Raw genomic sequence first — 22631 nt, 5'->3', positions numbered from 1 at the left:
GAAAATGATTACAGTCATAACACAGAAGGTAAAAATTGAGAATAAGAATTAGACTTTATTTAGGAAAACTTAAGTACAAATTCAAAACAAGATTAAACTGATTGTTTAAATCATGTTCCCTATTTCCTAATTTAAATTGCTTTCATTTAAATAAAACCACCCTGACCTACAGTAAAGAAGTAGGAAGTGCAGTGTGGTGGTAAAACTTACTACATACTTAATCAAAATACTAAGGGCTGAATACCTGTTCTCCATAAATACCATGACAGACGTTATTCTTGACATGTGCTTGGGTAACACACACTGCGCTACAGACTTTTATGTGTAGCTTGTTTTTGCACATAGAACTGATCTCAAGCACCTCGTGCTCTTGCCAAACACCATGTGGTATTCTAACATGCCTATTGCATTATTTTAAAAAGTTTTTGTAGAGTACTTCAGTTGAACTTGGTACAATTTAAACTGATAATGTGGCTTTCTTAAAAACATAAAATATTCTGCTTGGTGAAGAGATATTAATCTAGTGGGCCTTGCATGCTCTATTCAAGCTAGGCTGCAAATATCTTCACCAAATGCTTTTAAAGGTGACATGCAAAGGAAAAAGGAAAAATGGGTTTGAGCCCTCTTTACATTCTTCAGATACAAAGAATGGCAAAAAGACCATTTGAGAAGCAAGGTGATCAAAATATATATGTGTGTGTATAATCTTTAAAAATATTTGGATTGTCAAGTCTGGTTTTCCCTGGATTTGCTAAAAGATTGGAGATTTCAAATATGTCTTGTGAGCTTTTTCACCTTTTAACTGAGACCTCTTCTAAGAGTTCCTTAGCCATTTGAGTTATAGGAAAGTTTTTTAAAGTCTAATTTAATAAACACCCACTATTACTTAGCTTTCAGTCTTAACATAAATAATACTTCCTGCCAAAGAATGCATCTGATACCAGGAAGTGAGCATCCCCAGCCTGAGAGGTCTTGAAGTTCAGCTGTGTCTAAGCAACTGATCTGTGGGTGCAGCCAGAGCTATCTGCAGGATGGCTAGAAGTCTGTGTAAAGGCTCGTAATCTAATCAAGATTATTAGTCAAAATGCTGAATTTAATGGCGCAGGCCCCTATAGTTCTCCTCAGCGCCACAGATTACTTTGGTCAAGTTGTCAGAACTGATCAGTGATTGATGAGGCATCCAGCATCACTAGTCACTCAGGCAAAAATTTAGGATTTGGTCTTGTTTTGTGAAGAACTCTTGGTAATTGGCTGCCTTGCAGAGCCTTTCTACCATTTCTGAAAGAAAGCATAATGCAGATCCTGATGCAAATACCTGCTCAACAATATATTATGTCAGGATGGCCAAATTTTCTGAGCCACATACAACAATCTTCAGTTTTAGAGCCAGCAGGTGCCTGCTGGGGCTTGGGGCTTCAGCCCTGCAGAGGGTACCTGCTGGGGCTCCAGCAGGAGCAGAGCTGAAGCGCCAAGGACCCCCCGCCCCATCCCCGTCCTGTTGTGCAGAAGCTGCTACCTGCAAGGCAGAGGTCCCAAGCTCTTCTCTCCCCTCCAATCTGCGAGGTGGAGAATGGGAGAGGGCAGCAGGGGGAACTCCATGAGTCACACTTGAACTGTAAAAGATATGCCTGGGGGCATTCTGTGACCAAACAATAAAAATTCTGTGCACAATATTTTAAAATTCTGCAAATTTTATTTGTCAAAGTAAAGCTACCTCATCACACACTTCCAATTATTTTGTTAATTTATTTAAAAATGCCTATAAGCCAAATATGTCTGTAACAATACAGACACACTCACACTTGCTCTTTCTCCCTCCTCCTCTCTCAGGAGTAGAGAGTTAAACCCCTGTGACACCCCAGTTCTTCTTAGAGTGCTTGCTCATATCCATTCCAGTTAGGTGTGCACGTGCCGCATGCACGTTTGTCGGAAGATTTTTACCCTAGCAACACTTGGTGGGCTGGCAGGGCGCCCCCTGGAGTGGCGCCACTATGGTGCCGGATATATACCCCTGCCGACCCATCCGCTCCTCAGTTCCTTCTTACCGCCCGTGTCAGTCGTTGGAACAGTGGAGCGCAGCTTAGCTGATCTCCACCTCCCTAGCTATTCGCTCGTTCTAATCGTTATTGTGTATATAGTTCAATATTCTATATTTCTAGTTAGTTTTATTAGTTATTGTATATAGTTAAGAGGGATCGGGGATTAGCCCCTTCCCCTCACCCGGTACCGGGGCCCATGCCCGGTTCACTGGGCTTCAAACCGTGTTTGGCCTGTCATAGGCCGATGCCCACAGGAGACCCTCACAACTCCTGTCTCAAGTGCTTGGGCGAATCCCACCTCGCAGAGCCTACGCCGCAGTCAGGGCGCCTAACTAAGTCGGACCGCCTGGCACCGTCAACTGCTGCAGCACAGACGTCTTCTGCGCCATTGATTCCGGTCTCGCAAGAGCCATCGAGTCCGGTGCCTACCAGCTCCCCGGCACATACTGTGGTCGAGCTCATCATGCTCTCCATGCTGGAGACGTTCTCTTCGGCAAGGGAGTTGATTGCCTTGATGGAGCCTGAGCTGCCTCAACCCCCGGCACTGCTGGTGTGGGTTGTCCAATCGTTAAGCAAGCCCGCCCTGCTGAGACCATCCTCGCCCGGCACCGCCGAATGTTGCCGGTCACGATCCAGGTCCCGCAGACACTCTCGGTCCCGTCGTCGATCCCGGTCGCGACGCTGCTCGCAGTCCCAGTACCGCTCTCCATCTAGGTACCGGTCATGCTCGCGGCACCACTCGAGATCCCGTTCGCTGAACCGATACTCTCGGCACCGATACTCCAGGTCCTGGCACCGCTCGCGGCACCATTCATCTCGCCGCTGATCCCGGCGCAGGGATTCAAGGCACCGGTCGACCTCGCGGCACTGCTCCGGTAGCAGGTCCCCATCTCACTCTTGGTACCGGTACGACTCCCGGTACCGTTCTCCGGTGCCACGTGGAGATGATTTGACTAGTCGCAGAGACCCTTCCCAAACGATCTCAGCTCCTCCGTGGCCTTCTCAGCACCCATCCATATCATCCCATGTGGACAGTGCTTCCTATGGGGCTTTGGACACTCACAGCAGGTTTGCCCAAGGATCCCACGGCCCGGACCAGGGACCTCATCAGTGGTCCTTTTGGATGCCTTGGGCTTATCACCAAGCCCAAGGTGAACCCGCTGTGCCATCACGCTCCGGTCCGTCAGAACACCGCATGCCAGAGGCTACTGTCAGCTGACCTCACGCTGCTGGTACAGAGGAAGCTGCTGCCCCCGCACCGGACCCCCACGATCTGCTGGCTCCAGATGTCCCCCAGGATCAGGAGTCAGTACAGGATCCACTCGTCCCGGGGCTTTCATCCTCTTCCTCCTCCTCTCCGGATGAAGCAGTAGCGGGGACATCGTCAGGCTCGCCTCCAGTTGACCTTAGGTCACACCAGGACCTCCTGCGGCACGTCGCCCAGAATATCAGCTTGCCGGTAGAGGAAGTTTCAGAGGTGGAGGACCTAGTGATAAGTATCTTGTCAGCGGAGGCACCAACCAGAGTGGCCCTGCCGTTCATTCGTTCGATCCAGGCGAAGGTAGACACCATCTGGCAATCCCTGGCATCCATCCCGCCCACAGCCAGAGGGGTCGAACGGAAATACATGGTGCCATCCAAAGGATATGAGTATCTATATGTGCATCCCCCTCCTTGTTCATTGGTGGTACAGTCCGTCAATGAGCTGGAGCGCCATGGCCAGCAAGCCCCTGAACCTAAATCAAGGGAGGCTAGGCATATGGACTTGTTGGGACTGAAAATCTATTCCACGGGAGGCCTCCAACTCAGCGTGGCGAACCAACAAGCCCTGCTGAGTACATACAATTACAACACCTGGGAGGCGATAGGAATGTTTACAGAGCTGGTCCCGCAAGACTCTCGCCAGGAATTTACAGCACTACTGGAGGAAGGAAAGAAAGTAGCTCGGACCTCTCTACAGGCCTCGCTGGATGCCGCGGATTCGGCAGCTGGAACGGTCGCCTCTGGAATCGCTGTGCAACGTATATCATGGCTGCAAGTGTCAGGCCTGCCACCTGAACTTCAGCACACTATACAAGACTTACCATTTGATGGCCAGGGCCTGTTCTCACAGAAGACGGACTCTAAGCTACAGAGTCTGAAAGACAACCGTGTAATCATGCGTTCGCTCGGAATGCATACGCCACAGACTCAAAGAAGATCTTTCCTCTCCCAACCTCAGCGCCCTTACCCCCCGCCAAGGCCAAGGCAAGACTTTTTTCCAGAAGGCGAGGTGGTAACAACCGCAGGCATCAGTCTGGACCTCATGGGGGTAACAGTTCCGGTCCCACCAAGCCAACAGCGGGACCCAAATCAAACTTCTGAGGGTGCGCCTGAGAGCAGTGTTCCATCTTCAGTTTACTTCATCCCCTCCCTCCCAACCGCCCTCCTTGTCCCTCTTCAGGGACCCCTCTCACGAGCAACTCCTCCTGCAAGAGGTTCGGAGACTCCTCGATAGCCCCTATTGCAAGAAGGTAGTGAAGGAATTAAGGGGCAAGGGGTTTTATTCCTGATATTTCCTAATCCCCAAGGCGAAAGGGGGCCTCTGGCCTATTCTAGACCTGTGACGATTGAACAAGTTTATGAAAAAGTTCAAGTTCCGCATGGTATCCCTGGGGACCGTCATCCCATCCCAACACAACGGCCATGTATTACATAAACAAGCAAGGAGGGACACGATCCTCTCCCCTTTGTCAAGAAGTGATACAACTATGGGACTTTTGCATAGCCCACTCAATAGACCTGGTAGCATCCTTTCTCCCAGGAGTTCAGAACACTCTGGCAGATCAACTGAGCAGGTCCTTCCTGTCTCACGAGTGGTCCATCCGTCCGGACATTCTCCATTCTGTCTTCTGGAACTGGGGGGTTTCCCCACATAGACCTCTTTGCCTCCCTAGAGAACAGGAAATGCCAGGTGTTCTGCTCCCTGCAAGGTCGCTCCCCGGGCTCCCTCTCGGACGCATTCCTAATCCTGTGGAAGGGGCACCTATTTTATGCCTTTCCTCTCTTCCAGAGTCCTCCTCAAGCTCCACAGGGACAGAGCCCAACTAATCCTGATTGCTCTGGCATGGCCGAGACAACATTGGTACACCCTGTTGCTCGACCTCTCTATGGCGGACCTGATCCCCCTGCCACTATGCCTGGACCTCATAACGCAGGACTTCGGCAGGCTTCATCACCCGGACCTGCAGTCCCTTCATCATGGCTGCCGTCTGGTTGAGCCAGTCTGAGTTACGTTGTTCCACCTCAGTACAACAGGTGCTGCTGGGAAGCAGAAATGTCGTCCGCGTGGAAGGCTATCTCGCCAAGTGGAAGCTCTTCTCCCACTGGTGCGCTCAGCGTATCTTTATCCCTGAAGGTGTATCGGTCCCCATTATCTTGGACTATCTATGGTCCCTCAAGGAGCAGGGCCTGGCAATTTCTTCTCTAAGCGTGCATCTTGCAGCTATTTCTGCCTTCCACCCTGGGGAAACTGGCAGTTCTGTCTTTTCTCGCCCCATGGTTTCCAGATTCCTCAAAGGCTTGGAGCAGCTGTACCCTCAGGTCAAGTGCCCAACCCCTACCTAGGATCTAAACCTTGTGTTAGCTAGGCTTATGGTCCCCCCCTTTGAGCCTTTAGCCACATGCTCACTGCTGTCCCTTTCCTGGAAGACAGCCTTCCTAGTCGCTATCACCTTGGCTAGATGTGTCTCGGAACTTCGAACTTTGACTGTGGATCCCCCGTATACGGTATTCCACAAGAACAAAGTACAGCTGCGACCGCACCCAGCATTCCTCCCTAAGGTGGTGTCTGCCTTCCACGTTAATAAAGACATCTTTCTACCAGTCTTTTTCCCGAAGCCGCACTCATCGTGCCGGGAACAACAGCTGCGTACTTTGGATGTCTGCAGGGCTCTCGCCTTTTATATCGAGAGGACGAAACCCTTCCAACGTTAGCCCCAGCTCTTTGTAGCTGTCGCAGAGCGCATGAAGGGCATGCCAGTCCCTTCCCAACGGATTTCATCTTGAGTGACATCCTGTATCCGGACATGCTATGACTTGGCTCATGTTCCGACTGGCCATCTCACCGCCCATTCTACTCGGGCCCAAGCCTCATCTGCCGCTTTCCTGGCCCATGTTCCCATCCAGGAAATATGTTGCGCGGCTACCTGGTCTTCCATCCACACCTTTGCATCACACTACGCATTGGTCCAGCAGTCCAGAGACTATGCCACCTTCGGCTCAGCGGTCTTACATTCCACAACGTCTCACTCCGACCCCACCGCCTAGGTAAGGCTTGGAAATCACCTAACTGGAATGGGTATGAGCAAGCACTCGAAGAAGAAAAGATGGTTACTCACCTTTGTAACTGTTCTTAGAGATGTGTTGCTTATATCCATTCCAAACCCGCCTTCCTTCCCCGCTGTCGGAGCAGCTGGCTAGAAGGAACTGAGGGGCGGATGGGTTGGCAGGAGTATATATCCGGCACCATGGCAGCGCCACTCCAGGGGCCGCCCTGCCGGCCCACCGAGTGTTGCTTGGGTAAAAATCTTCCGACGAACGTGCACGCGGTGCGCACACACCTAACTGAAATGGATATGAGCAACACATCTCGAAGAACAACAGTTACAAAGGTGAGTAACCATCTTTTCCTGTTTCTCTGCCCACTCCTCCCTTCCTGAGTCCAACTGGGAGTATGACACCCACACTCATCTCCCCACCCCCCAAAGGACAGATAACTCCCCACCTGGCTCAGATATCTGCACCCCTCCCCCCAGAGGCCCAACCCAGATTCCAGCTATGGTCCCCCTAGCCCAGCCATTCCCCACCCCCACCCTCCATAGCCCAGGGATCCAGAGACAGAAACAGCCTGATGCTCAGTCCCAGGCTTGCATGGAATTTCCTGCATGCCACTCTCTCCTTCCCTCAGAGCATGGTGGGAACTGCAGCTGCTAGGAACCCTCTAGCATCCTCTCCCTCTCCCTAGCAGTGTCTTCTATGTGTGAGCTGGCCCCTAGTGGTGGCACTTCAGCCCATTTCTGTGGGGGAAAGGAAATTCTGTACACACAATGTTAATTTCTAAAGTGAGGAGTGGCACAGAATACTCTTAGGAGTAAAAAGAGCTGCATATGGCTTGTGAGCCACAGGTTAGCCACCCCTGTATTATGTCAACAGGCAAGAGGGTACCTACAACTCCTTTGTCAAGAAACTTACGGCCTTAACATAGTTCTCATGGACCGTATAGATCTGTCATTTGTTCCCTTATCCAAGGCACTCTACCACTTCACTATTAAAACAGCCTTCCTGATAGCTATGACCTCAGCCAGAAGTGTTGGTGAAACTCAAGCACTAATGGTATATCCTTCTTAGACGGTATTCCAAAGTGTGGTGCTGAGATTATAGCCTAAATTCCTTACAAGGTGCTGTTGACTCTAATTTAAACCATGCCCTCAATCTCACCGTTTTCTTCTCCAAACCCTATTCAAACATAGGGAATGCAAATTGCACACCTTATCTTTAGAGCCTTTCTTTATTGACTAGCTAGCACAAACCCCTTCAGCTTGCCTAAGAGAGACTCCTATACAAGAAATCTGCAGAATAGCCTCATGGAGTTCCGTTTCTATTTTCACAAAATATGTCCTACATTTGGCATCTAGGTCAGTTTTGCAGTCTGTTTTTAGTTAGATATAAATAGAACTCCTCAAACCTCCTCCTCTTCCCCACCCCCACTTGCTTTGGAACCTGCTAGAACTCAGATCTACATGGACAAAGACTGAGAGCACAGTTCCTTATAGTTAAGGCTAAGATTTTGTCATGCATATTTTTAGTAAGTCATGGACAGGTCGTGGGAAATAAAGGAAAAATTCATGGACACTTCTGACCTATCCTGACCTTTTATTAAAAATATGCATGACAAACATTGGGAGCTGTGGGGGGTCCTCCTGCAGGGGTCTGGCTTAGACCTCGGGGGCCCCCCTGCCACCTGTGGCTGGGAGCTATTGGGGCATTCCCACTGCCCATGGTGACTGGGAGCTCCTGGGGGTACCCCGCAGTTTCCAGCAACCACAGGTGGTGGTTGGGAGGACCCTGCAGCTCCCAGGTGCTGTGGGCTGAACTCATGCAGGTCTCTGAAAGTTAAGGACTCCATGACCTCTGTGACAGACTCGCAGCCTTACTTATAGTTACTGTGGTTTCAGATGTCTAGTCTGTGTAGCTCCCTGACCCAGCCTCTATCCCTGTGCTTTTGGAGTTCATGTTTGCTGGGGTTCTGAATTAGTGAGGGAAGTGAGAAGCAGTAAGGGCTGCACTACCCTACATATCTTCATGGGGCATGCATGAAGAGACAATGCTGAGGGTCAATAGGTTTGAATTAATGTGCATGAGCACCACAATTGTGGCCACTCACATACTTACTTCCAGGAACTGCAGTTATTGTAAGTGTTCTTTGCACAACTCAAATAAAGGATAATTCTTATTTATTAAATCTTTAAGGTCCCACCACAGTGGCCTCCTGGGGAGCAAAGGAATTACGTTATACCTCCGGTAAGGTGATAAAACTTAGTGCATGAAACTTCAACCTTCTTGTCTGAGTGGTGGTCTGCATCTTAACACTTGTAAGCAAAATCAAACTTTTATTGGTGCAAAATTTCTCTGCAAAGAGTAGACCTCTCTGGATTAAATGCTGACAGTGGTACTTTTGACATTGCTGATTGGTAAGTCTTCGTTTAGGGTTTCGTACTTGCATGGAAGCTCTCTTAAGGAAGAGTTTCTTGGGAGAACAAAAACAAGTTTCATTTCTTTTTTTCTTCATATTCTCCCAATTAATTCCCTGGGAGAGTTCTAAGGCTATAAAATAACATAATTTGAACTACTCCTTTTCATGGAAGATTAGAGGGGATAAAATGATAGCCTTAACTTTTTTCTTCAAGACCTGTACAACAAGGGCTTTACTACTGCTTATTGATTGTTCCAATTATTTTGAAAGGCTCTCTGATAATGTATAATAAAGCAGACGCTTGTAGTATTTCTGAAAGTGTCTACAAATTGCTGAATCTGGTTCCTTCCAAACCCTACTGAAGGAGGATAGATTAGTATCTCTGCCAAATTGAATGGACTGGCAACAGTGATTGGAAGCTATCAGCTCCAACTCCCAAAGAAAGGTAACTTTCCATGGCTTTGCAGAAGTGACAAAACATGTAATTCTTACTCCTATTTTCCTTTTAGAGACCTGTAAGAATTTTATTCTACTTGTATAAGACCTGAAACTTGAATCACTGTCCACATTTAATCCAGATGTATTTTTTTTCCCCGTTGGAGGATCTGACATGACTTCCCTTTAGGAATAATTATTTTAGTGCAATGAATAATTTGGCCATGATTTGAAATTGTGCTGCTTGAGTATATGGATAGGATATGTGCACAGTGCAATTAGACACTGGCGGCTGGCCTGTACCAGCTGACTTGAGCTTGTGAGGCTTGGGCTAAGGGGCTGTTTAATTGCAGTTGTAGGTATTGGGGCTTGGGCCTGAGCTTTGGAGTCTGAGCTTGAACGTCTACACGAAAATTAAACAGTCTCTTAGCCTGAGCTCCGTGAGTGAAAGTCAGCTGGCGTGGGCAAGTTGCAGGTGTCTTAATTCCAGTGTGGGACCTAGTCTATCTCAAAGTTGATATACTTCTTGGTTTTTCTTCCTGTGAATGGTATCTCTTCAATGCCATTTCTCACAGTTCCCCTATAGGATGTGTGGGGGATTGGAAATAATAATAATCACTTTCCCACGCTGATATTTTGAGTCTCAGGGATGGACTTCTCTTTCACAAACTGTTGCAGGTGTCACCACTTATCCCCATGTTGAACAATTACTCAGCTCAAGTCATAGTTAAGAACACACTTATATTGTCCTGGTTTTGAGTGGGTGGGGTAGATCATGTGTACCAAGCTTTCTTGGTAGCATACTCTAACCTCTAACATAGAGGGAGAAATCCCTATGCTCAACACATTCTTTGCAGGGAAAGTCTGTAGATCCATTACAATGTGTCTTCCTTCTACTGGAGCTCACCAGAAGCAGAATCAGGCTTATCGCTCACCACTCTCAGTGGTCTGGAAGTGGCCATACGCCTGAATTTCTAGCCAGTTTAAGATGCATAACATGTAATGTTTAAAGGAATTCATTCTAACAGGCTACTAAACATTCTCCTAAAAAGCAACTTATAGTTCCATCCCAATTACTGGCTGGCAGACACATAGTATGCATAAGAGACAGGTGCTACAGGGTGAGCTGTCTTTCAGAATAATAGTGCTTATATTGGGTTAAATGGATCAGCAGAATTTCTCTAGAAGAAACACAGCTTTTTCAATGAGACTTTGTGTGTGTGTGTGTGTGTGTGTGTGTGTGTGTGTGTGTGTGTGTAGTAAGCACCCTATATCTTCATAATATAGTGCTTCATTATGGCAATGTATTAACTATTTTATAGTTTGGAACAGAAAAAATAAAGCTATTAATTGTAATAGTCTGAACACAATGTAAACAAGTAGGGAGAACAGACCTTTTTAGGAAGTAAATTTATCACAGATTTGCGTGTAGGTGGTTTCTCAGAGGGGCAGTGACCACAAGGGTGTTGTGGCCGTATGAGTAATCAGCCAAGCTCCCTTCCTTGATTACAGCAGTGTTTCTTGGCTGAAGTGTCAGATACCAGCACATTTCTTGTAATGCTTAGTTATAACTTAAGAACTCAGTCTAAAGCCGTTCAGTAAGTATCTTCCATTTGGGTGTCCATACAAGGTAGGAGATACTGTCTGTCACATCATTTTTGCCTTGATAAGCCATTTGAACCATGAAGTGATTACTACTTTTGTGCAGTATGTCTCATGGAATGGCATTGTACTCATGAATCTTTCACCAGGAGACTACTGGAAGTTCAGTGGCTCTCAAGGATTTTTGGGCCTCTGTTTCTTAGTGCCTTGGATCCCCCAGAACATCCCACACCAGATTCTTTCTGATGGCAATCAAAAACTATATACTTTTGCTCTCTTCCAGCTCTTGGCCTGGTCTTTGCAGTCTATTGGCTTCAGCTGTGAACACCTTTTCTTCCCTTCCTGTCCACCCAAATTAGATACAATTCCCTTTTAAAATAACCCTTTCTAATTTGAGTGCTTGCTCATATCCATTCCAGTTAGGTGTGCGCGCGCTGCGTGCATGTTCGTTGGAAGATTTTTACCCTAGCAACCCCCAGTGGGTCGGCTGGGTCGCCTCCTGGAGTGGCGTCGCCATGGTGCTGGATATATACCCCTGCCGACCTGACCACTCCTCAGTTCTTCGTTACCGCCCATGTCGGTCGTTGGAACAGTGGAGCGCGGCTTAGCTGTCCTCCACCTCCCTAGCTACTCCTTGTTTCTTCACTATCGTTGTTTATAGTTATAGTTAGTTTGATAGTTCTTGAATAGTGTAGTTGCAGCGGGGTTTGAGCATTATCCCCTTCCCCGCACCCAGTGCTGGGGCCCGTGCCCAGTTCACTGGGGTTTAAACCATGCTCGGCCTGTCATAAGCCATTGCCCACAAGCGATCCCCACGACTCTTATCTAAAGTGCCTCGGGGAATCGCACATTATGGATAAGTGCTGTATTTGCAAGGCATTTAAACCGAGGACAAAGAAAGAAAGAGAGAGACTTTCACCTGAAGAATCTCCTCATGGAGGCAGCTTTGAACCCTCCGTCCTCGGCACCGAGCGCTGAGCACTCTGCTAGCCGCGCTTCTCCGGCACTGGACCGTGCCGGCACCGCCAAGACACCGAGGCATCGGCCATCTCCGGTGCAGGGACCTGCTCGGCACTGATCTCTCTCCCTGAAGCAGAAGAGGTCGAAGTCCTCCACTACCTCTATGCCCGTGGCGCAGACGCAGCCTCGTGTGGACCGCCCGGCACCTGCACCTGCCGTGGCACCAACTGCTGTGGTACCGTCGACTCCGGTCCCGCGGGGGCCATCAAGTCCAGTCTCTGAGAGCTCTCCGCTGAGGCCTGTGGTTGAGTTTACGGTCCTCTCTACGCCGGAGACATTCTCCACAGCCAGGGACCTTATAGCCATGACAGAGTCTGTCCTGCGTCAACCCCCGGCACTACCGGTGCGGGTATTACACTCCAGAGGCAAGCCAGCCATAATGAGACCTCCTTCAGTCAGCTTGGCAGACCAGCACCGATCACGATCCCAGTCCCGGCGCCGTTCGCAATGTCATCGACGATCACGGTCCCGACGCCTCTCGCAGTCCCGGCACCGACTGCCTACTCAGTACTGGTCATACTCGTGGAATAGATTGACGTCTCAGCCTCTGGCCCAGTACTCTCGATACCGCTCCCGGCACCGCGACTCTTGCAGCCGTTCCTGCCGCAGACCTTTGAGATCCAGGTCGACCTCCTGGCACCCCGCCAGTCACAGTTCCCGGTCTCGCTCTCAGCACCGGTATGACTCCAGATACTGATCCCTGGTGCCGAGGAGATCACCACCAACCGTCAGAGAGAGGGACCCTTACCATGGTCTTTCAGCTCCTCCCTGGCCATCCCGGCACCCGTCCTTGTCTTCACAGGCGGACAGTGCATATGTCCAAGACAGACGCCAATGTGCCCGCCACGATTTTCCATGAGCCCCAGGCTCAGGATCATGGACCTCAACAGTGGGCATTCTGGACACCTTGGGCATATCATCAGGCCCAAGGTGCACATCCAGGCCCATCGCGCTCTGCCACATCAGAACACTGGGTGCTGGAAGCCACCATAAGCCGCCCTCCTCCTTCTGCTTCGGAGAAAGTGTCGGTCCAACCACAGGACTCCCAGATCCCAAGAGAGACAGAGGCTGTCCACCACGATGAGCCCTCGACTGACCCGCTTGTCCCATGTCTCTCTCCTCATCCTCCTCCCCTGACGAGGCGGTAGCTGGAACATCGTCTGTAGGCCCTCCACCAATCGACCTGAGGGCCCACCAGGAGGACCTCCTCAAGCATGTCGCACAAAATATGAACTTGCGAGTCGAGGATGTCCCAGAGGTAGAGGACCCAGCGATGGATATTTTATCTTCTGATGCCCCCACAAGAGTGGCCCTCCCCTTTATACGGACAATCCAGGCCAATGCCAATACAATCTGGCATTCTCCGGCCTCTGTCCCATCTGCTGCCCGGGGAGTGGAACGTAAATATATGGTGCCCTCCAAGGGCTACGAGTACTTATATGTCCATCCCCCCCCTTGCTCCCTCGTTGTCCAGTCGGTCAACGAGAGAGAACGTCCTGGCCAACAGGCTCCAGCCCCGAAATCAAAAGACGCGAGGCGCATGACTTCCTGGGGTGCAAATTCTATTCTGTAGGGGCACTCCAACTCCGCATGGCTAATCAACAAGCCCTCCTTAGCCGCTATAATTATAATACCTGGGCGGTGGCAGCAGACAAGTTCAAGGAGTTGCTCCCACAGGACTCCCGACAGGAATTTGCGGCCATCCTGGACAAGGGGAAAAAGGTGGCTAGAACCTCCCTCCAGGCTTCCCTGGACGCCGCGGACTCAGCGGCCAGGACCCTAGCCTCTGGGGTTACTGTGAGGTGTATTTCATGGCTGCAAGTCTCAGGCCTTCCCCCGGAGCTCCAACATACAATTCAGGACCTCCCCTTTAAAGGGCAAGGCCTATTCACTGATAAGACAGACCCTAGGCTGCAAAGCCTAAAGGATAACAGGGTCATTATGCGCTCACTGGGCATGCTCACGCCAGTGACTCAGTGCAGGCCCTTCCGCCCCCAGCCACACCACTCTTACCCTCAGCCTAGACAGGGACAGGACTTCGTTAGAAGGCGGGGTAGAACCGGTTGCCGGAGGCAGTCAGGCAACCAAGGGGGCCAGAACCAAGGTCCCTCCAAACCTTCCACAGGGCCAAAACCCTCCTTTTGAAGGTGCGCCCGAGGGCGTCGTACCAGTATCGTCAAAGGATCCGTTCCCTCCTTTTTCCAACCACCTCTCCCTTTTCCTCCCTGTGTGGTCCCAGCTAACGACAGATCGCTGGGTCTTACGCACGCAGGAATTTGGGTACCACCTCCAATTTATTTCACGCACCCCTCTTCTCCCCCTTCCTCGTCCCTCTTCAGGGACCCCTCTCACGAGCAACTCCTCTTCCAGGAAGTGCAGATACTCCTTGCCAAAGGAGCCATAGAGGAGGTACCGGAACACAAATGGGGCACGGGGTTTTACTCCCGCTACTTCCTAATCCCCAAGGCAAAGGGGGGTCTCAGACCTATCCTGGATCTGCAGGAACTCAACAGATACATGATAAAGTTGAAGTTCCGTATGGTATCCCTGGGGACCATCATCCCATCTCTGTATCCCAGAGACTAGTATGCCACCCTCGATGTGAAAGATGCGTATTTTCACATAGCCATCTACCCACCTCAAAGGAGGTTCCTCCAGTTCGTAGTCAACCGCCAACATTTTCAGTTTGCGGTCCTACCGTTTGGCCTCTCTGCAGCCCCAAGAGTATTTACGAAATGCATGGCTGTAGTCTCCGCCCAACTCCGCCGCTGTCGGATACACGTTTTTCCGTATCTAGACAACTGGCTCATCCGAGGGATCTCGGAGGCACAAGCGATCCATCACATCTGCATTGTCAAGGACCCTTTCCTACCTCTAGGCCTAATGATCAGTGTGGAAAAGTCCACTCTGATTCCCACTCAGAGGATAGACTTCATTGGCACCACCCTGGACTCCATCCTCGCCAGAGCTTGCTTACCGCTGTCCCGGTTCCAGGCAATGGTGGCCATCATCCAGAGTCTGCAAGCTGCTCCCTTGACTTCAGTTCGCACTTGCCTCGGTCTTCTGGGTCACATGGCGGCCTGCATGTTTGTGACGAAATACGCCAGACTGCACCTCCATCCCGTCCAATTGTGGCTCAACTCAGTGTACCGACCAGGCAGGGATGCCATAGACATAGTCGTCACCATTCCCCCAAGCATCCTAGGCTCCCTTGAGTGGTGGCTGACCCCCACCCTGGTGTGTGCAGGGCTGCTGTTCCATCCGCCCCATCCCTCTGCGTCCCTGATGACGGACGCATCATCTCTCAGCTGGGGTGCTCACCTCGGGCATCTACGCATGCAAGGCCTTTGGTCATCTCAGGAACTGGCCTTGCACATCAGTGTCCAGGAGCTAAGAGCAGTCCGCCTTGCTTGCCAGGCGTTCCAACAGCACTTGCAAGGCCGTTTGTGTGTCAATATTCACCGACGACACAACAGCCATGTAGTATATAAACATACAAGGCGGGACAAGGTCCTCGACCCTTTGTCAGGAAGCCATTCAACTATGGGACTTTTTGTATAGCCCACTCTATAGACCTCATAGCATCCTTTCTCCCAGGGGTTCGGAACACTCTGGCGGATCGCCTCAGCAGATCCTTCCTTTCTCACAAGTGGTCGCTTCGCCTGGACGTTATTCTTTCGGTCTTCCGGAAGTGGGGATTTCCCCGTGTAGACCTCTTCACGTCCCGCGAGAACAGGAAATGCCAGATGTTCTGTTCCTTTTAAGGCCTCTCACAGGGCTTGATAGCGGACACCTTCCTGATACCGTGGACGACTCACCTGCTATATACTTTTCCACCATTCCCGCTCGTCCACAAGGTCCTGCTGAAAGTACGCAAGGACAGAGCCCGCTTGATCATGATCGCTCCAGCATGGCCCAGGCAGCACTGGTTCACCATGTTGCTAGACCTGTCAATAGCTGACCCTATCCCACTACCTCTTCACCTGGACCAGATAACTCAGGGCCACGGCGAACTGCATCACCCAGACCTACAGTCCCTCCATCTCACGGCATGGCTCCTGAGTGGTTGACCCAGTCTGAGATGCGTTGCTCTGTCCCAGTGCAACAAGTACTCTTGGGTAGCAGAAAACCTTCCACTAGAGCAACATATCTGGCCAAGTGGAAGCATTTCACATGCTGGTGTGGAGAACGCAACATTCTTCCTGCCGAGGTCTCCATCCCCATCATCTTGGACTACCTCTGGTCCCTTAACAGGGCCTAGCGGTATCATCTTTGAGGGTGCACTTGGCGGCCATCTCTACCTTCCACCCAGGGCAGAATGGTTGCTCGGTGTTTTCACGTCCTATGGTATCAAGATTCCTCCAGGGCCTGGAGCGGCTATACCCCAAGGTACGCTGCCCCGCCCCAACCTGGGACCTCAACCTCGTTCTTACCAGACTTATGTTGGCCCCATTCGAGCCATTAGCAACTTGCTCCCTTCTCTACCTGTCCTGGAAAACCACTTTCCTCGTGGCCATCACGTCGGCAAGACGAGTTTCCGAGCTCCGGGCTCTCACGGCGGACTCTCCATATACTGTGTTCCACAAGGACAAGGTGCAGTTGCAACCACACTCGAGCTTTCTCCCCAAAGTGGTATCGGCCTTCCATGTTAACCAGGAGATCTTCCTTCCGGTCCTCTTCCCGAAGCCACATTCATCGCACAGGGAGCAACAGCTGCACTCCCTATACGTCCGTAGAGCACTTGCTTTTTATATCGAGCGGACAAAGCCCTTCCGCAGAACCCCCCCAACTCTTCGTCGTGGTGGCAGAGCGTATGAAGGGCCTACCCGTTTCCTCACAGAGGATTTCATCCTGGGTGACATCGTGCATCTGTGCGTGTTACGACTTGGCTCATGTTCCGTCGGGCCACCTCACGGCCCACTCTCCCAGGGCTCAAGCCTCATCTGCTGCTTTCCTGGCTTATGTGCCCATCCATGAGGTATGTTGCGCAGCTGCCTGGTCCTTGGTCCATACCTTTGCCTCTCACTATGCCCTGGTTCAGCAGTCCAGGGATGACGCAGCCTTTGGCTCTGTGGTGTTACACTCTGCGACATCTCACTCTGACCCCACCGCCTAGGTAAGGCTTGGGAATCACTTAACTGGAATGGATATTAGCAAGCACTCGAAGAAGAAAAGACGGTTACTCACCTTTGTAACTGTTGTTCTTCAAGATGTTGCTCATATCCATTCCAAACCCGCCCTCCTTCCCCACTGTTGGAGTAACCGGCACGAAGGAACTGTGGAGCGGTCGGGTCAGCAGGGGTATATATCCGGCGCCACTCCAGAGGGCGACCCAGCCGACCCAAAGGGGGTTGCTAGGGTAAAAATCTTCCAACGAACGTGCACGCGGCGCGCGCACACCTAACTGGAATGGATATGAGCAACACATCTCGAAGAACAACAGTTACAAAGGTGAGTAACTGTCTTTTTTGAGGGGGAGAGCTGGGTCTAACTTCTAGCATTACACTGTGAAATGTATCCTGGTGAACCAGTCATTCAGTTTATCTGGAAGGAGCAATAGATACTCCTGTGTTGATGTTTTTCAATTTTTGAAAATGTCAACACATCAAAAAAAAAAAGAGAAAAGTAAAAGTTGCTCTGCCTTAGTGGTAGTTGAGGACCAGGGGCCCAGCTACTGTTCTTCCAAACTACTCCAATTCAAATTGCAATAGACCCACGACCATCCACCTTGGGATGAGGAGCACCTATACTTTCATTCCTTAACTGCAACACTTAATTATACAGGCTTATACTCCAGTAAACTACCACTGCAGTGAAGTAGAGCCAGAAGTTATCCAAGCAGAATGTTCTGTTCCAGAGCCTGCACAACCATCTGGAAACAGTCCACAGAAGGCAAGTGTTCACTCTGAAGATGTATATTCTTAAATGTCACCATATAACCTATTTCTAGGAACTTGTGTGGAAGAAAGATATAGTAGATAGGGCACAGTCCTGGTTTCAGTTTCTGCATACTCTTAGACTTTGGAGAGACTTGTGCAAGGTCACAGGCTACCCAGTGCCTCAGGTTCCCCACAGTAACGAGTGGTAAATACTTCCTTAGACAGTGTGAGGTTATTGGGTACTATGATAGACAAATGTATAAATCAGCATTAATTCAGCAAGCAACTTTGTTTAGCCATATGGCTTGACTTACAGTGAGAATCACATGAAACAAGGTACAACTTGTTTTTTTCAGTTAAACAATTTTAATTTTATTTTGCTTCTGACAATTTTGTGGAGTCAAAAATCATTGGGGAGTATCACACTTGTCTTTCATTTGAAGTCTCCTAGTTTAGGAAAGGGAATCATGTCCCCTTCTGGTTGCAGATCCTTATCTTTTGGGACTTAAATTTAACTTTGGTATTCAATAGACATCACTTGCTTGTATTGCCAATTAGTAATAAATTCTGGCTTGTGATAAGGAGATGGAACACTTCTTTGGTCAGTGGCATTTCAGGTGTGGACCAGGTTACTAGAGGAAACAAGTAAACTGCAATCTCTCCTTCAGATAATTCTGTAAAACCCCAGCCTAGTAACTTCCTTTCACAAAGAAAAGAAAAGCTTCATATAACTCTGAAGGAAAGAACAAAATTGTTGTTGTGTAATATATTCATACAGTTTAAATATAAACTAGCAAATATACTGTAGCAAATAAGTGCTTGATAAATATTGACACTTACCAGTAATCCTGAATGTTTACACTTCAGAGTTTAGCATCTGATTTATAGACACGATAGTTAATAAAGTCAGTATTGTTGTAGATGCATGTTACTGAAAACATGTATTTCAGAAGTCTGTGGATCGAAGCATACAGACAGTGGTATCCTGTCTGTTTAATCCCGAGAACCGTCTGAGAAACAATCTTGTATCCCAAGAGGACTATTTCAAGGTACGGGTAAAAGCAAACTTTAAAAATTTGACCTGTCGTCGTTTTTCTTCTACCACTAAATACTATGGTGACAAGTAACTCAAATGCTGAAAGACTTGTTCAATTTTTGCAACTGTAGGCTGCTCTGGACCATATCTATGTCTGGCTCTGACACTTACTGTGATTGCTTGATTTTCTGTAGAGATCTTTGAAATAACTCTTGCAGTGGTATTTGGAAGGTCTTGAATCTTAATACCAGTGCCCAAGACAACCTTTATGAAACCACTGATGGCCTTGACTTGAATTAGATTGAACAGTGCAATATCACAAACCTGCACAAAAACTGCTATGCAATTCAAACTGGCAATATTGGCATTAGCCTTTTCTTCCACATTACATCTTTTTCCATAACATTTTCCTTCAATGAGAAATAGATTAATCTTGGTCTGTTTGTACTGAACAAGCAGCAGTTTATTCCCTCATCCAGAGGATGACTTGGGTTCTATAAATTGTTCTTCAGATCTGTCATAACTGTATTCTGACATTCAAAATCAGTAAGAGTTGCTACTGCAGCTGTTCCAGCTGTGAAATGGAGAATGGTGGCTTATTCTCGGACTTCTCAGGTCTAAGGCCTTAATGCTTCCAGTCACTCTCAGGGTTGGGTTGTTTTGTTTTGCTTTAGTTCACAAATGTGTGTTTGGGCTAATTGCAACTTGTGATCACACTGTTTTTATGTGAACACACCTTGGTATCTTCTGATTAAACTCTCCATTAGGATTTTTTAAGGCTGTCTTTCTGAATCTTTGAATAGTTTTTCAGTTTCTACTTGTTTTTTGCAGAATAAACACTCCTACTCTATTATCTGAACTAAAAAGCTTTATGTAAAATCTGCATTTTTAGAACATGGGATTTTGAAGGAGCGAAATTTTAAAATATATTTCTGCTTTATGTAACTTACATTACTTCATTATATTGTATCTAGCAATATTGTTACCTTTCAGTGAATTAAAACTATTTTTCTTTCCCTTCCCTCACAGGAGAAAAGGGTGCATCACTTTAGAAGAAGTAGGACAGTGCTTAAAAGTGTTTAACCAATGACACTTGAAGACTTACAGTGCCTGTTTGGGGTGTTACTGTTCAGTATAGCAAGATGTGCTGTACAATTATATAATCTTATGGAAAAAGTTACTTCAAGTTGAAGTTGTTCATATTTACATGTTATCTGTTCCTAGATTTTTTTTGTTTCTAGCATTTTAAGGATATGATCGACTAGAAAGTTTCAGTAGTACATTACTTGGGTTTTGTCCTTTCACTTGATGCTAGAATATGTTAAAGTTTTTTAAGGAATTTGTATGGAAAGATTACTCTTGGTTTAATTTGTAAATGTTTGAATTTTCTTCTGGGGTTTAAGGTACAGTTTGGAAGTTGCACTTGTTTTCTCTTAAAACACAGCTTAAATGCTTGATAAGTTTAGCTCGTAATTCAAAAGTTGAACTAGAAATTTGCCCAAAAGGTAGTTTTTAAATTACGTTCTTAATCAGTGGAACAGAAGACATCAAGTTGTAACTCAGTTGAAGCCCTTCAAGTCTATACCTGGTATTATGTTGCTGGTTCTCTACAAATAATCCAATCAATGGAGATTACATTTGTTAGTTACAGTTTATGCACCTGGAGTCTGAGCATCACTATCAGTTTGATTGGAAAAAGTAATTAAGAGAATTCTAAAATTCCTAGATCTAATTCAAAGAAAAACCCAAGAATATTACAAGCAACATTAACTACTCAGTGGCTTACACTTTTTTATTGAGCAAATTTTAACAATGCCTGTATCTTAAAATTGTGGGAAAATATTGACATTAAAATAACCTTGTTATATCACACACATTGTTAATCAAAGAATTTTGTAAGGAAACGTTTTATAATAATTATGTAGATTTTAGAGTTTCGTATTTGAAAAACTTAATAAATTTTTTATTTTTTTTGTTTGAGTTGGCTTCCTACTGGAGATGCTAATTACAGTATTGCAGCTGTTGACACAGGTGTTAAATTTTGTCTTTCTAGATGTCACTGTATTCTCCCAGCAGCAATTTGTTGCAGTACTTGTGCTATGTTCAACATTATCCTGTTACACAGATTTGTAGTAACTGGATGTTGCTTAGCAAATGTAGCTAAAACTAGCAGCTAAAGATCAAGGTAAAGAGTTTGTCTAATGAATTCGTTGGAGACCGTAGTACAGTCTTTGCTTTTAGACCAAAGTTGAGCCTCTTCAGAGATGATGCACTGATCCCTTAAAAGACTGACTAAGGTGATCTGACAAATTCAAAATAATATTGGCTCCAAAAAAGAAATCCTATCCAATGTTGCCCAGGGTTATCTGAACCCAAAACTATGGTAACTTCTATTTCCCCCTCTTCAGGGGATTTCAGGAATAAATCGATGGGAACATAACTTCTCCATTTGGTAAATGATTGATACAAATGTCAGTGCTTTCACCCCCTCTTCCCCCCGCTCCCAAATCCATTTTAAGTTTACAGCACACATCTAAAATAGCAATAGTCTAGTGCAACCCAGATATAGTTATCCAAAGTCTGAGATCATGTCAAGCAGTCAGCAGCAGGTTTTTGGTGGCTAGCCTTACTCTTATCCATTGGGGAGTGGGTTGTCACCCTCTGAGCTCACAGAAAACTTCTTGAACTTACACACTCTGTCTTATCTTTTAATAGGTTGCTCAAAAAAAAGCACATCTCATAGTAACCCCTTACAAACTAACAATTTTCCTAATATCAGCAAAACAACTCTGTTTGTAGCATCAGCAAAAACTCAATCCATGGTTAACTAGCCACACTTCCACCTATTCTCGTGGTTCTTCCAGTTCTATTTCTGTATCAGCAAAACTGAAGCTGCAACTATTTCATGTGGTCGTGCAGAGCTGTTATGCACGACTATGTTGTGTTCTTGCTTCTAATTAATGATGGCTGAGTGCACCAAAATGGCTGTGGTTTTGTCAAGTCTGTTTCTCTCATAATTCCAGCTCTTAGTTGCCACAGCTGAGTATGAAGTGGGGAGAGAACTGATGTTCTGGGGCCTTAGGCTCTCCAAGATGAGACTGTACAAAAGTGTATAGGCATTGCTTTGGAGTGTGACACAAGTATATGTTAGTAAACATCCAGAAGAAAGCATCTCTGGGTATCAAATATAGGCTGTTCAGAGAGAGGCTTTGAATTATCTGCAGGTACTAAGTTGTGCCAGTATTTTAAAAGGGTAAATGGAATGCCCAGGTAACTATAAACCAGTTAGCTTGACATCATCCCAGGAAAGATAATGGAAGGTTGACATGGGAAACATCCACTAAAGAATGAAAAGGATGGTAACATAATGGCAATCAACATAGTTGTGTGGAAAATAGGTTTTGTCAAACTTGATATTGTTTTTAATTGAGAATACAAGATAGAACTACCTAAATTGAGATTATATACTTAAATTCTTTATGATTTAGTCTTAGTGTTACACAACATTCTGATTATTTTTTTTGTTTGTTTAGTCCTAACTTTTCAATATAGCCCATATTACAGGGATTTAAAAACTGATGGATCTCCCAAAGTAATTGTAATGCGTTATCCGACTATATGGGAGTGTTTCTAGTGTGGTCTCTTAGAGATCTGTTCTTGGCCCAGTGCTATTTAATATCCAAGATTTGGAAGAAAACAATCATTGCTATTAAAATTTGAAGATGAACATTTGCAGTGATAAACAACAAAGAGGATAGGTCAGCTGTAGAGGCCACTGGATCATGTGGTCAGGAGGGCTTAATTGAATGTGTGCAGTACTGCACTTGGGTGCAAGGTCGCATACAGTATGGGAGATAGTATCCTCGAGTAGAGTAGTAATGAAAATG

The 22631-nt window shown here is 47.3% G+C and overlaps 1 protein-coding gene across 1 annotated transcript in view; it reads left to right on the top strand.

Annotated features, from left to right (window-relative positions):
- Nucleotides 1-19827, top strand: part of DAZL (deleted in azoospermia like) — a 51413-nt gene extending 31586 nt beyond the window's left edge. The window contains exons 8-11 of the mRNA XM_050938526.1: nucleotides 8550-8600; nucleotides 17614-17721; nucleotides 18659-18757; nucleotides 19774-19827. Coding sequence (XP_050794483.1) covers nucleotides 8550-8600; nucleotides 17614-17721; nucleotides 18659-18757; nucleotides 19774-19827 — 312 coding nt within the window. The remainder of the gene's footprint in view (nucleotides 1-8549; nucleotides 8601-17613; nucleotides 17722-18658; nucleotides 18758-19773) is intronic.
- The last annotated feature ends 2804 nt before the right edge of the window (nucleotides 19828-22631 follow it).

The sequence above is a fragment of the Gopherus flavomarginatus genome, chromosome 2, assembly GCF_025201925.1.
Source record: "Gopherus flavomarginatus isolate rGopFla2 chromosome 2, rGopFla2.mat.asm, whole genome shotgun sequence".
NCBI lineage: Eukaryota > Metazoa > Chordata > Testudines > Testudinidae > Gopherus > Gopherus flavomarginatus.
Note: the sequence above shows the minus strand (reverse complement) of the source record. Positions and strands in the feature narration are given on the sequence as shown.